This window comes from Fukomys damarensis, unplaced genomic scaffold (assembly GCF_012274545.1).
Source record: "Fukomys damarensis isolate Sample0158 unplaced genomic scaffold, DMR_v1.0_HiC HiC_scaffold_27, whole genome shotgun sequence".
Classification (NCBI taxonomy): domain Eukaryota; kingdom Metazoa; phylum Chordata; class Mammalia; order Rodentia; family Bathyergidae; genus Fukomys; species Fukomys damarensis.
This window is the reverse complement of record NW_022900939.1, coordinates 25,846,998-25,860,390: the sequence shown is the minus strand read 5'-3', so window position 1 is coordinate 25,860,390 and position 13,393 is coordinate 25,846,998. Positions and strand designations below refer to the sequence as shown.

The window sequence follows — 13,393 nt, the reverse complement described above, 5'->3', positions numbered from 1 at the left end:
GGGTGTTTTTTTTTTTTTTTTTTTTTTTTTTTTTTTTGTATTTTATTCTTCTTGGCCCAAGAAACTCCAAAGACTATACCCTCGCATATTTTCTTTTCCATTTCCTCACAAACTTTTACAAGGGAGATGAAAGGCTAATGGAAGCCGTCACTTGGACTCAGGGTCTGCTTTGTCTGCCTCATCTCTTCCAAAGTGCAGTGGCCCGGTAACCCGACACGTGTCAGCTGATGACAGCCCCCCCGTCCTGCTCCCAAATCATCTGTACATAGCATGTGGGTCTCCAGTAAAAGCAGAACAATTGATGTAGCCTACCACTCTCTTTAGGATAGGGACTCTTTTAAACATTTCGACTCAGTTGGAACTAAAACATTAAGATCTGATGGTTTAAGACCAAAACAGAGGGAAAGACTGTTTTAAAACTGCATTTTTCTCTGGATATTGGTTCCAGGACCCCTGTAAATGCCAAAAATCTGTGGTGCTTAAGTCCTTTCAGTTTGCATATAACCTACACATTTTCACCTGTGTGCTTTGTCTGTGGTACCTACCTAGTTTCTAGTGCAATGCAAATTGTATAGTTATTTTGCATTACTTAAGGAATAGTGACATGAAAAAAAATCTGTTCATGTTCGGTTGAGATACAGTTTTATTGCCGTCAAATATTTTCTATCCATAGTTAATTGAGCACACTGATACAGCTCATGGATAGAGCAGGCCAACTGTATACAATTTGGAGCAAAGTGATGAGTCCATGACTATATAATTCTTCGTTGTTTGCTTTGGTGATGTTTTCTTGATAAATTTTTTACTTTTGGGGGTAGGTATATTGGGCAAACCATATGCATGAGATTACTAAGCTTTGCCTTTATACATTTCTCTATAAGCATTACAAAATGACCATCCCTAAATCAACTTTCCCAGCAGGAAATCGAAGTAGGAAGTAAGGACAGTTGTCCAAAGCTTAAAGCAAGTCAGTGCAGTATTTGTGTGCTGTTTGGGCCACAGATGTTTTCCTCATCTAAATTGCCATGAGGCCACAGTACTGCTCCGTTGTCTGCACCCCCAGTGTGTGCTGTGTCCACTCACTAATCCTTCTGTGCCTTTTTAAGGTGATGGTCCTGGCTCTGATGACGGTCGAGCTCTTTGGCATGATGGGCCTCATTGGGATCAAGCTGAGCGCTGTGCCTGTGGTCATCTTGATTGCATCTGTGGGCATTGGAGTAGAATTCACCGTTCATGTGGCTTTGGTATGGGAGATATTTTAAGCAAAAATCTGTTGAAAAAGTGTCCAGTAGGAGCCTACTCATTTTCTCCATGCTTCCCAGTGCACAAGTTCCCTAGAAGGGCTGAAGTGTTTCTGGATTCCTTTCCCTCTTGGGGAGTCCAAAGTCAGAGGAATAGAAGTAAGCCTAGGCTGTGAGCCTCGGCATTGTCATTAGTGTGTTAGAGTAGGCCAGGAAGGATTCTCTTCATTGATGATATTGACTGGTGTTGATACCATCCTGGCTCCTAAAGTTATCAGCTCTGTTCCCAACATAATGTGAGTAGGTATGCATACATTCCATTTCTGAAAACAGTAATAAAGCAAGGATGAACAAGACCACACTCACAGGTCTGTGGGAAGAGCATAATTGTAAGGTGAGGTGAAGAAATCCCCTCTGGCCATGAGACAAGGCTCAGGTGCTCAGCCCTGAAGAGCTGGCTCTTCCACCTCGGCCCACCCAGCTTCTTGGACCTCCCAGCTTGTAGATTCATGACTGGCAGAAAGTAAGACAACTAATAATTGCTTTCAGCGGGAATTCTTTCTCCTCTTTGGATGGCTTCTCCTGTAAATGCTTTGTTGGTGGAAGTGAAACTTCAGGAGCAAATCTCACATCCACGACACAAGCCCCCACTGTATACATTTGTCAGAAAATTATTCGGAAGCCTCCTAGCAGCTTCCATTTGGAGAGGTGTGCCTGTAGCCTAAGCATTTCGTCATAGTAGGCATTCAGTAAGTGCGTACCGACCGGATACATGAGGGTGTCTGGAGTGTCCTAGCTAGGAAGCTAGCATTGGACTAGAACCACATTTCTTCTAGTATTTCTTCTGCAAGCACCTGGGCTTGTTCTCCCTGGGCTCAGCATGTACGTGTGCTGTCTACATTAGAAACTTCTGCCAGTGCCTTCTATAGTCTTTCAGAGCTAATATTATGCAACTTAAACATTATAAAGTTGGATGTTTCCAGAGGAATGTTTTGTTGAAGTTATTAGTATAATGCAGGTAATATAGAGACAATATTATCTGAATTAGTTTTTTCCCATGGAGCTGGGAGAAAGGCAAGAAGAGCCGGCCACTCCAGAACTTAGAAAGCACAAAATCTAATCTTGTTTCTTCAAGAAGGAGAGAAATTTGCATGTGAATTAAGAATCCACAAATCATTTCATTCTGATGTGAATGGAAGTTTCCTCCCCACCACCTTTTATTTTCTCTTTTTGGTACCAAGTATTGTGAACAAGGGCATTCTAGAACAGATTTTTACCCTGGAAATAAAAACTAGTCTTGAACTTGTATTGCTTCTAGTTGAAAGCTTTTCGAAGTGCACTGCCCACACACAGGATAAAGTGTTCTTTTGCTGTATATGGAATTCTGTTTAAAATAGTTATTACTTTTAGAATATTCTAAGGAAGGATTTAACAAAGGCAGTGCTTCTCCTGTGAGAGTCCTTAGGAAGTAGATGGATTTCTGTTGTCTTGATTTCAGTAGCATCTGAGTTAGATACAGTGTGACAGACATAACTTAGGGTGTCATGGTCCGCATACTGCGTAGAGTGACATGGTTTATCCCATACTGTTGCTTTCCTTCCAAGAACAGAGGGAAACTTTATCTATTGACCCTAGTTCTAGAAAGAGTAGACTCGTTTTGGAGGAAAGACCTTAGTCAGTGCTGGCGCTTACACGACTATAGATCTACCACCCATGTGAATAGTGTAAGATAATTTGCACGGGTGGGTGTCAGAAAGGTGAGCTGCAGCGAAAGAAAACCTGTCTTCATATTTTTGTAGAGTTTTGGTTTTGTTGAAGAGTTTTATCAATGCCCGTATGGCCCAATAATAGCATGGTAGTTTAGGACTAGAAGATTGAGCTAGTTGAACTCCCCCAACTGAACATTCCAGAAGCTAAGCAGTATAAAGCGTCTGAGAAAGACATTCAGAGAGACAGACACTAGCAGCTTGCAGCTTTTCAGACACCGTTGACCGTGTCTAGCGCAACAGTCTGACCTCACGACCCTACCTCTTCACACAGGCCTTCCTCACTGCCATTGGCGACAAGAACCGCAGGGCTGTGCTCGCGCTGGAGCACATGTTTGCACCTGTTCTGGATGGCGCTGTGTCTACTCTGCTCGGAGTACTGATGCTTGCGGGGTCTGAGTTTGATTTCATTGTCAGGTAAGCGAGAGTGTGGGAATAGGCTTGTTTTAAAAATCGTGAGTTTTAGCTTATGTGATCTTAGTGGCTTATTTCCTTCTGTATCTGGTAGATTGCGGCATCTTTTCCTTGTTGCCCAGCTTTCTTTTGTACCAAAAGGAATAAAAGATAGCTCTTTTCTAGAGCCATTGTGGGAACTATATGGACAACAAGCAGCTCCACTGCTTGAAGCTAGTGAGTCACCTAGTATCCCAGATCTTGTGTCCCAGGATAAAAATACTTAAAAAGAGGTAACCGCAGTACCCGTGAACTGGCTATATTCGACCCTTGCCTCATTGCCTTCATAACTCTAGAAAGGAAAAATTACAAATATCCACAATGGCCATTTAGACTTTATTCTTTTAAGAAATGAAGGTTAGGTGTTCAGACTTCATATTTGAATCCCCTGCTGAGATTTAGGGACCAGTTAACATTTGACTTTCATATCAAACTTTACAAATGGAAGCCTCACATGGATACATCTCTTTGAATCGCAGAGTAGGCAGTTTCTCTTCAATTTTTTTTTTTAAGTAAGGATACGAACTATAAAAGAAGTAAATATTGCTTCTGAAAAGAGTTGGAGATCTGTAGAGAAAGAAACTGTGTTCTGTACACAGTAACTATGTTTGCGGGATAGCTGCTCCTAGATATAACCACTTGAAAAGAGGCAAGACTAGACTCTTGAGAGTAAGAGATAGTGCAGAATTAGAACATAGGAGGACAGAACTCAGGGTAAAAATGACTGGTCTAGGAGCACTTCAGGGTACAGATAATCTACTAGAACTCCCATGTATATACATGCAAGTGCACATGCGATGTGGGGGGAGGAGCTCTCATTTTCAGGTAGAGGGTTTTAACTAGATGTTCCAGCCAAAATTTGTTATTGCAGCAACAAACAGTCTATTGATCAGCCTGTAGCATTGGGCAATCAGCCTCGTGGAGGTCCAGTCTTCCAGGAATGAATGCCGCAGTTCACTCACTGTGGTTTGGGGCTGGAGTCAGGACAGAGCGGGATTAGCTATTCCAGTGTAGACCAACACTTGTGCTTCTGAATTATTTGAGATTCTTTAAATGCAGAGGGACTTGGGGGAGAGAGAAGAGCAGAATCTGCATTTCCTGCCAGCTAGTCTTCTCATCGCAGTCTCAATAAGTTCACAAGCCAATTAATAAGTTCTTGCTTGCCAGTACAGAGTAGATAGCTAGCTGACTTAGTTTTGGCCTGTTTTTGTTGTTGTTATTGTTGTTTTTGCTTTTGGTACCGGGGATCGAACTCAAGGCAGGCGGCAGCACCCCTGAGCTAAATCCCCGGCCCCGTTTTGCTTTAAGCTGTACATTTGATTTTTACTTTCCTCAGCATACACTTTCTCTAATATCAGTATTGTCTCTTTATGCTATACCAGCCCAAGAGTTTCTTTTGTGTAATTACTTTCCTGCTCAACCTAGATTCAGCTAAAAGCTCTCGAGTTCCCTTTTGCCTTTCTGTGTGGCATAGGGTCTCTGGGTAGAGGGGGTAGCAAGTCACAGCAGTTTCATAGCAGAAGAGGATTCTCTGTGTGTGATCCACGGGAAAGAAACTTAGCCAGAATTAGAGGATCCAGCTCAGACCCTAGAGAGCAGAACCCCAGTTCCCTCATCCAATCCTGGGCTGCTTGTTCCCACCCAGAGATATTAGCGTTCCTGTTTCAAGTACTTAGAAGAGCTTCCCATTTTCTAAACCAGGGTGGATCAACCTGATAGAGCCCTCACTGAGATGGAATAAATGAGCAGACATTGTATACACAAAGCCGTCAGAAATCTAATTGGTCTGTTTATGCTACAGTTAGATGGATGGGATGCAAATGTCTTAATGCCTGCCACTGATATATGCCTCGGCTGAAATTTCCAGAAGTTTACATTAGAGCAAGGCATGGGCTGCTTGGTTTTTTTTACTAATGCAGCTCAGAAGTTTCTAGTGTTTACAATAGCTGTAAGGTATTTGTATTTTTATAGGGATTCTCTCTCATCTAATGTTGAAACATATATAGACATGGCAAGTTGGGTGCCTGTTCCATTTTATGATCCAGCGGCCCATTAACGGATTGCTGTTTTGCCCTCCCTCTTCCCAGAACATCCTGAGCCTCTTCCCTCCCCCACCCTAGCCCACTTCCATCAAAGCCTAGAAATCATTATTTCCAGAAAGCACCCTTGCATGGAGTCTTGGCCCTCCGGCCGTGAAGAGTGTTGATGGGGGGCTTCCCTGGCTGACAGGTTTACCTTGGTATTCGTGAAGGATCCCAGACCTTAGCCCTCAATGGTGGGAAAGCAGAACTCCTTGTGCACTCTCCTCTTCTGCCATGGTGCTACAGCCTTTATGTTTGAATTGGCCGATGCAAAACAAGAGTATTCAGAGATGCTAAATTGTCCAACAAAAGATTGGCCTGCGGAGCAGCCCCACCATTGTGGAGTGCTCTCACCCAGCACAATGCCGTGGCCCCTGCAGAATGGCCAGCATTTTCTCTGCAGAAAGCTGGTTCCTGTGTTCTAAAAAGGTTGCGGTTAGAGCTAGTTGGTAAAACTGGAACTCACAGAATTCTCGGCAGAAAGTTGTGATGAATGAAAGTCCAGGGAAACCCTTACCTGCTACACTGGAGACTTAATTAGAGATTCTGCTGTAAGAGGCCGAAGCATTTCACAGTGGATTAGCTGCCTGCAAGAAGTGGGCTGCTTTTCCTCCTGGGCCAAATTGTTTAAATTCTACACCCTTCCCTTCATTTGTTTGCTTCTGCTGGGTTTTCATGGGCAGGGCCCCTCGGCATTGTATTTGTACTTTCAGTTTGTTCAGCCATTCAGTTCGCATTCCATATTTTTGTGCTTGTGTAACACATTCATAAATAACACTACATGCCATAAGATTTCAGCAAATTAACAAACTGATTTTTTTTTCCCTCCCTTCATGAACTCTTAACACTGGGTTGTGGAATGTAGTCCTCAGTCATAAGGTAAAAAAACAAAGCTAATCTTGTGCTGTTTGATTTGAACTGTAGTTTTATGACCTTCTTTCCAGTGGGGTGGGCTCATTAATTTTGGGTGTTGAATGCTGTAATATTTGGGCACTAGAAGGGTAGTATAATTTCCTTTTGTCTCACTGAAGGTTTCTTGTTTCCCTTTTATCTTGAAGGTATTTCTTTGCTGTCCTGGCGATACTTACCATCCTGGGTGTTCTCAATGGACTAGTTTTGCTTCCGGTCCTTTTGTCTTTCTTTGGACCATATCCTGAGGTCAGTAATTATGCTTTTGTAATGTCCTATCCAGAGGCCATCTGAATGCTCTTTCTCCTAGTGCCACTCCTAATTTAGTTATTTAGGTATATGTACATTTGTTGTTTACTTTTTCAGTAAACATAACGATGGCTTTTTTTTTTTTCCTTTTCCATTTAATAGCTTTGAGGGATGTAGAACTGGCTTTGCTTTGTTTTAAACCTGATTATCAGCCTGAGTCTTACAGATTTACATAAAGATAGACTTCACTCAAGATGAATATTTAGACTTAAGGGGAATGAAGAACACACATCTTGCTTTTCCAGTGTGAAAAGGCAGAGGGCACCCCTTTTGTGAAAGCTGTGGGACCTCAGGGTCCTCCAGATGGTGGAGAGTAGATAGAAAATTCAGTGAAGCATGTGGGGTTCTGCAAGAGGGGATAGAACCCCGAACAAAACTGCCTTGAACCTTCAACACAAAAATGGACAATAACATTTTAATATGGAATCCCCTTAAATAGGTGTCTCCAGCAAACGGCCTGAATCGGCTGCCGACCCCTTCCCCTGAGCCACCCCCAAGTGTGGTCCGGTTTGCAGTACCTCCCAGTCACATGAACAATGGGTCTGATTCCTCCGACTCAGAGTACAGCTCTCAGACCACTGTGTCGGGCATCAGTGAGGAACTTCGGCACTACGAGGCTCAACAGGGGACGGGGGGCCCTGCCCATCATGTGATCGTGGAAGCCACAGAAAACCCTGTCTTTGCCCGTTCCACAGTAAGTCACTGGGGGGTGGGGTGGGCAGAGGGAAGTCCTTCCCACCATGGCAGTGGGCTCCTTGCTTGCTCTAAAAAGCAAATCATGCCAATAGGCGGATGCAAAAGAAAGTATATGCCAGGTCAAATCACGTGCAGTTTGACAGTGTTTGATCTGTAAGCTATAAAAATGCTCTTATAGCTAAGCCTATGGATCAAAATAGGGCAGGGGCCAAGTATTAGCGTATAGGCCTATGGTAGTAGTAGTTGCCCCATCTGCCCAAGGCCCTGAGTTCAATTCCCTGTACTGCAAGAAAAAAGGATTAATACATATTTGTTTGGGATAAGTACACTTTGAGCTTAACGGTCAGGAATAAAACATTATTTGCTTTTTTTCCTGTTCTTTTTTTAAGCTACATGTCATTTGTAATGGTATTTTTATTGTCATCTGAAGTATTTTTTAATCTCTCACCATTTATTGTCCTTGAGACAAAAGTTGTATCGTCTGAGACTTTCCTATGCCTATTCCAGGTGGCTGAAGTTGTGAGCCACTGAGAGCCACCCCTGTGTTCTTACCTCCAGTAATTCCGGGAGGTCATGGGGAGCCTGGGGGCCATTTGTTCCATCCTGTCTTCCCCAGCATGGACCCCACTCACCCCTCAAGCAGGAGCTCAGCACTGAAAAGCCGAGGGAGGTCAGTTCGGAGGCTCATGTTGCTCCACTGAGGCCCCCCGCCATCCCTCCAGGAAATGGGCATTGCAGTCCTGGGCCACGGCAGTCCTTGCATGAAAGAGAGAGGGGCCAACCAAATAACCTAAATTGTCCCCCTCGTGCCCCCCGCAACGGTGCCTGCTGAGCTGCACTGTGAATCTGGTTTTGTTCAGCGGGAGCCTAAAAATAGGTACAAGCTGAACGACTTTGAAGTTGGTCACGGTCCTTTTGATTGATGTGGCCACTGTGTTGCTTCATGCTTTGTACAGAGACCCAGAAACCAGATTCCTAACGATCTAACAGCAGCGCTGCCTGGCAGACCTTTCCGTGCCGACAGAAGCGCTCTCTCTGCCCTCCAGGAAAGTGCAGAGGGGCACTTGAGATGTCGCTAGTGTGGCCAGAGAGCTGGATTCTGAGTTTCAGTTAATTTAAACTAAAATAGCCACATAGAAAGCTCTGCCAGCGCCCTGCTTTGCTGCTGAGTAAGCTTTGTTTTTCTTTGGTTGGTAAAAGGCCCCCCTCTTGGATCTCTGCTCTTGACCAGGTACTCGGTCAGAGCTAAGAAGCAGGGGTACAATAGAGGAGGCCACGCCTAGTCTGGCGGTCACACCCTGCCAGCCTGTGTTAACCTGCCCTTGCTCTCTGTAGGTGGTTCACCCTGAATCAAGGCGTCCCCCACCCATGAACCCTCGACCACATCCACGCCTGGACTCAGGGTCCCTGCCCCCTGGACGGCAAAGCCAGCAGCCCCGCAGGGACCCCCCCAGAGAAGGCTTGCGGCCACCTCCCTATAGACCGCGCAGAGACGCTTTTGAAATTTCTACTGAAGGGCATTCTGGCCCCAGCAGCAGGGACCGTGCCGGCCCCTGGGGGACCCGACCTCGGAACCCAGCACCCACAGCCGCAGGCAGCACCATGCCTGGCTACTGCCAGCCCATCACCACGGTGACAGCTTCTGCTTCCGTAACAGTGGCCGTACACCCCCCGCCCGGGCCTGGGCGGAACCCTCGAGTAGGGCCCTGCCCAGGTTATGAGGGCTACTCTGAGACTGACCACAGGCTATTTGAGGACCCCCACGTGCCTTTTCACGTCCGGTGCGAGAGGAGGGACTCGAAGGTAGAAGTCATAGAGCTGCAGGACGTGGACTGCGAGGAAAGACCCTGGGGAGGCAGCTCCGGCTGAGGTGTGTAAGGGCAGGGGCCCAGGGCAGTGATAGGAGCCAGGCTGGACCCCAGGGACCTCTCCTCCCATCAGCAAGGCCATTATGTCCAACCTGCATCTTGGGGAGCCAGTCTGGTTCCAGAGTGGGTTTCTGCCCCAACACTCTCATGAAGCTGTTGAGGATTGATGCGGTTTCACAAAGACCCCCCAGTGCCACTGGTCACCTTTGTGCCAGTGTTCGTTGCAGCACCACAGCAGGTACACAAGTGCTCTTCCATTTAAGAGGGTGAGATTCTGAGTCCAAAATAGCAGAATAGATGCATTCATTGCCCTCTCAAGCAGGGGAAAAACCGTCTAGGTGAAGCCTTCCTGAGCCTGGTACCATCTGAATGTGACAGGTGCACAGCTTGAAGGGGGCCCTGCATTTCCTCTCCCAGCCCCCTACTCCATTGATTTCTAACACCATAGATCTCTGTGGCTTGTTTCTATAACTATGGACTTAAGTACGTTTTACTCAGTCTAACTTCCCTTTTCGTTTTTTTAAAGGGTGATTGAAATCTGAAGCAAAGAGGCCAAAGATTGGAACCCCCACCCCGCCCCGCCCCCACCTCTTTCCAGAACTGCTTGAAGAGAACTGCTTGGGATTACAGGACAAGATGTGCTGCCCGGAAGAGCAGTTCATTGTTACTGTAACCGATTGTATTATTTTGTTAAATACTTCTATAAATATTTAAGAGATGTACACATATGTAATATAGGAGGAGGAAAGGATGTAAAGTACCAAGGACTGGAGCCCCCCCACTCCAGCCCTAAAGTGGGGAGCCGGAAGGGGGCCTCTCCCTGTCTGTACATTGATTGGGCCCTGTGCCACAACCAAGCTTAACTTAGTCTGAAATTTCCAGCATATGTTGCTGCTGCTTAAATATTGTATAATTTACCTGTATAATTCTATGCAAATATTGCTTATGTAATAGGATTATTTTATAAAGTTTCTGTTAAAATATTTTAAATTTGGATATCACAACCCTGTGGTAGTATGAAATGTTACTGTTAACTTTCAAACACGCTATGCGTGATAATTTTTGTTGTTTAATGAGCAGAGATGAAGAAAGCAGGTTAAACCCAGTGGCTTCTCTAGGGGTAGTGCATGTGGTTCTCTGGTTTGGCTGTGTGTGTGAACTTGTGTGTGATTTCCCAATGTACTGTACTGTGATTTTGTTTTTTTTCTTTTTGGTCTTGTTTGTTTTTCTTGCTGTCTTTTACCCTGCAAGCTCTGACCCAGTCGTGCTAGAAAAATCAAGATGTTTTTATGGCTTTGCGCTGGGGAAGGGATAGCCCCAAATAACTTGCCCCGTTTCTGGAAATGGTCCAGCAGCAGGTAGACTTGCTTCCTGTCTGTGGTGTTTCTGGAGGTCATTAGTTGCCCTCCGGACACCCTACCTTGTGCTTCAGAGAACAGACATCCTTGTGATGATGTTGCAATCTCAGGGTGTAGAGCTGACAGCCCTCATTGTGGTAAAGAATTAGGTAATGTGCGGAGTTGGGAGTCCTCGCTGGCCCATGAGATACACTCTGGATATTTACTCTGAGGCACAGGCGCGCACACATGTGTACACAGCTCTGCTATAGGTAAGAAAACTTGGGTTTATTCTTGGCCCACAGTAAGCCCAGAGATGATGTTCTTGAGTTCCTCCAGTGTAAATGCCCACTCTTCCTAAGATGAACAGCTGGTTGGGGCTACCAGGATAACATGAAGCTTGTGACATGGTGATAACAGAGTCAGGAGCTCTGGGCTGTGAGCTTGTGAGAATTCATTCTTCTTGCGGTGTCCATGTTTGGTGCATACTTGCTGAGCGACTCAAACTTGGTCTCCTTCCCCCTCCATGTTCTCTCACTGACATTTATTGAAGGGCAGAAAGCTGCTCACTGCATACACCCCATGGAAGAGTCGAGATGGAGGCAGATCTCTTTGGAAAGGTCGCCTCTGTTTGGATTCTCTTCTCTTGCTCTGTGGTCTGGGCTCCCTAGCCTCTGTAGCCAGACATCCACACATGCAGTGCCAGCTTGTCTCAGAGGAGAAGACCCAGTACCAGCTAGAGCCTCAGCCACTGTGAGGAGCACTTTGTGGCAGCTACAAGGAAAGTCTTAGGAGAAAGGCATCTGGCCCCCAGTGGTACCAGCAGTTTAGCGACCTCAGACCCTAAGGTTCATCCAACACTGTGAGGTACTTATTGGAAGCCACCTGTGTCTGCCATGTGTGTGTGTTAATACGTGGGGACCCTGGCTACCCAGCTGCTATTGTCTTGGTGCCTTCTTGTCAGCCGCACTGTCTGCCAGCATAACACAGGCTACGCTCAGAAAACACATCCTGAGTTGAAGGGAGAGATGCAGAGTTCTAAAGCCAGCTTGTCTGCAGCTCCCAGTGTGCCCCTCCTTTCCCACACTGAGCCTGTGAGCCCCCTTGTTTTCTGTACAGCATAGAACTTTCCATGGGTCACAGTGGCCAAGGGAGGGCTCAGGCTGTTGGGAAACTAGAGACCCTCCCTCTCCCTCTCTCTCTCTCTCCCTCCCTCCCTCTCTCTCTCTCTCTCTCTCTCTTTCTCTCTCTCTCTCTCTCTCTCTCTCTCTCATATCTCTCTCATCTCTCATAGATTTATTTTGTCTTTGTTCATTTGGATGTTTTAATTTTTTAAAAAATTCTTTGCTGATATTTATAATTTTGTATCATAAGAATGTTTTCCTACAGTATTTGTCATGCCAGTTTATAACAAAAATGCAGGGATTTTATTTCTTTTGGAAACACTATTACAGCTATGTTTTACTTTTGAACAGAATTTTTATTTGTATAGAGTGCTTACTAATGTTAAATAGTTCAGAGTATATAACATTTACATTAAGGACTCATGGTAGGTTTTAGTGTAAGGAGTTTAAAGGAAATATTCAAACTGGGTCTTCTTGTCTGCCAATTTGGGTGGAGATGAGTTTGTGTCATTTCAATTACAAAGATAAAAGTATGCCATATAATTTATTTATATGAAAATTTATTTTTGTAGTGTACATAGTAGTCATCAAGTCTTTTGACAGAAGTATATTTTTAAAGAATTTATATGTGATGAATCCATAATGTCTGGAACTTTGCTGAGACCTAAGTGGGGACACTTTTCACTGTAAATTACAGCAAGGAAAATAAATGTCTAACAGTGTTAAGAGAGTGAACGCAAGTGGGTACTCATGTGATTGTGAAATGTTATTAGTTACCATTTGTGACCTAGTATGGTTCTCATTTTATACCTTGGAAGGTGAAAATGTACAAACTCTCTAAATATTAATGTTCAAACACTGATAGAAATTCTAACATGAATAAAAAATAATATAACTTCTTGGGTACATCTGTTTATAGAACGTTTTTTCTTTAAAATACTTTACAAAGGCTGTTTTTCCAACCCATATATTTTGTGGATTCATCTTGTGAACCTTGTTAAATAGTTTTTGTACTAAATTCAGTTTCTTTGCTTTTATTTCTGGACATCAAGAAAGTCCCTAAATTACCCCTTTGGTCCTATCTCTTATGATTTAAAACTACAGCCAGTAAAAAGGACTGATAGAACCGGATACAAGATATTTTTGCTGAGTGCTTCATAGAATTTCATTATAGGGATGAAGAAAAATAGAAATAGTCTCAATTTTCAGCTGTAAACTAGGAGTGGGAGAAGAGCCCAAGGCCCCAAATTACTCTAAGCAGTTGCTATGTCCTACGGAGGAGTCAGCTGACCACAGCCACCTGTTTTTATACGGATTTGTCAAAAGACACCATGCCCATATACCTTTGGTGTCTGACTGCTTTCACACTATAATGGCAGAATTGTGTCACTGCAACAGGCTGATTGTCCCATGGGCCCCGAAACACTCCCTAGTAAGCGGAAGCCTGCCAATCCATCTTAAGACAGCTTAGCAGAGGCCAGCACTACTCAAGTGTGGTCTGTGAATCAGCATGCCTTGGAAGCTTGCTAGAAAAGCCAGAATCTTCCTGCCCCAGACCTACTAAATCAGAGGCTCTGGGAGTGAGGCCCAGGAATCTGCTTTAACGAGC

The 13,393-nt window shown here is 44.7% G+C and overlaps 1 protein-coding gene across 2 annotated transcripts in view; it reads left to right on the top strand.

Moving 5' to 3' along the window:
- The window catches only part of Ptch1 (patched 1), a 55,750-nt gene extending 43,848 nt beyond the window's left edge, over positions 1-11,902 (top strand). The window contains exons 19-24 of one of the 2 annotated variants that reach the window (XM_010636143.1): positions 1,107-1,244; positions 3,282-3,424; positions 6,600-6,699; positions 7,199-7,453; positions 8,791-9,325; positions 9,850-11,902. In XM_010636143.1, the coding sequence (XP_010634445.1) occupies positions 1,107-1,244; positions 3,282-3,424; positions 6,600-6,699; positions 7,199-7,453; positions 8,791-9,324 (1,170 nt within the window). In that variant the 3' untranslated portion in view covers position 9,325; positions 9,850-11,902. The remainder of the gene's footprint in view (positions 1-1,106; positions 1,245-3,281; positions 3,425-6,599; positions 6,700-7,198; positions 7,454-8,790; positions 9,326-9,849) is intronic. The other variant, XM_010636144.2, reaches the window with a different exon arrangement.
- The last annotated feature ends 1,491 nt before the right edge of the window (positions 11,903-13,393 follow it).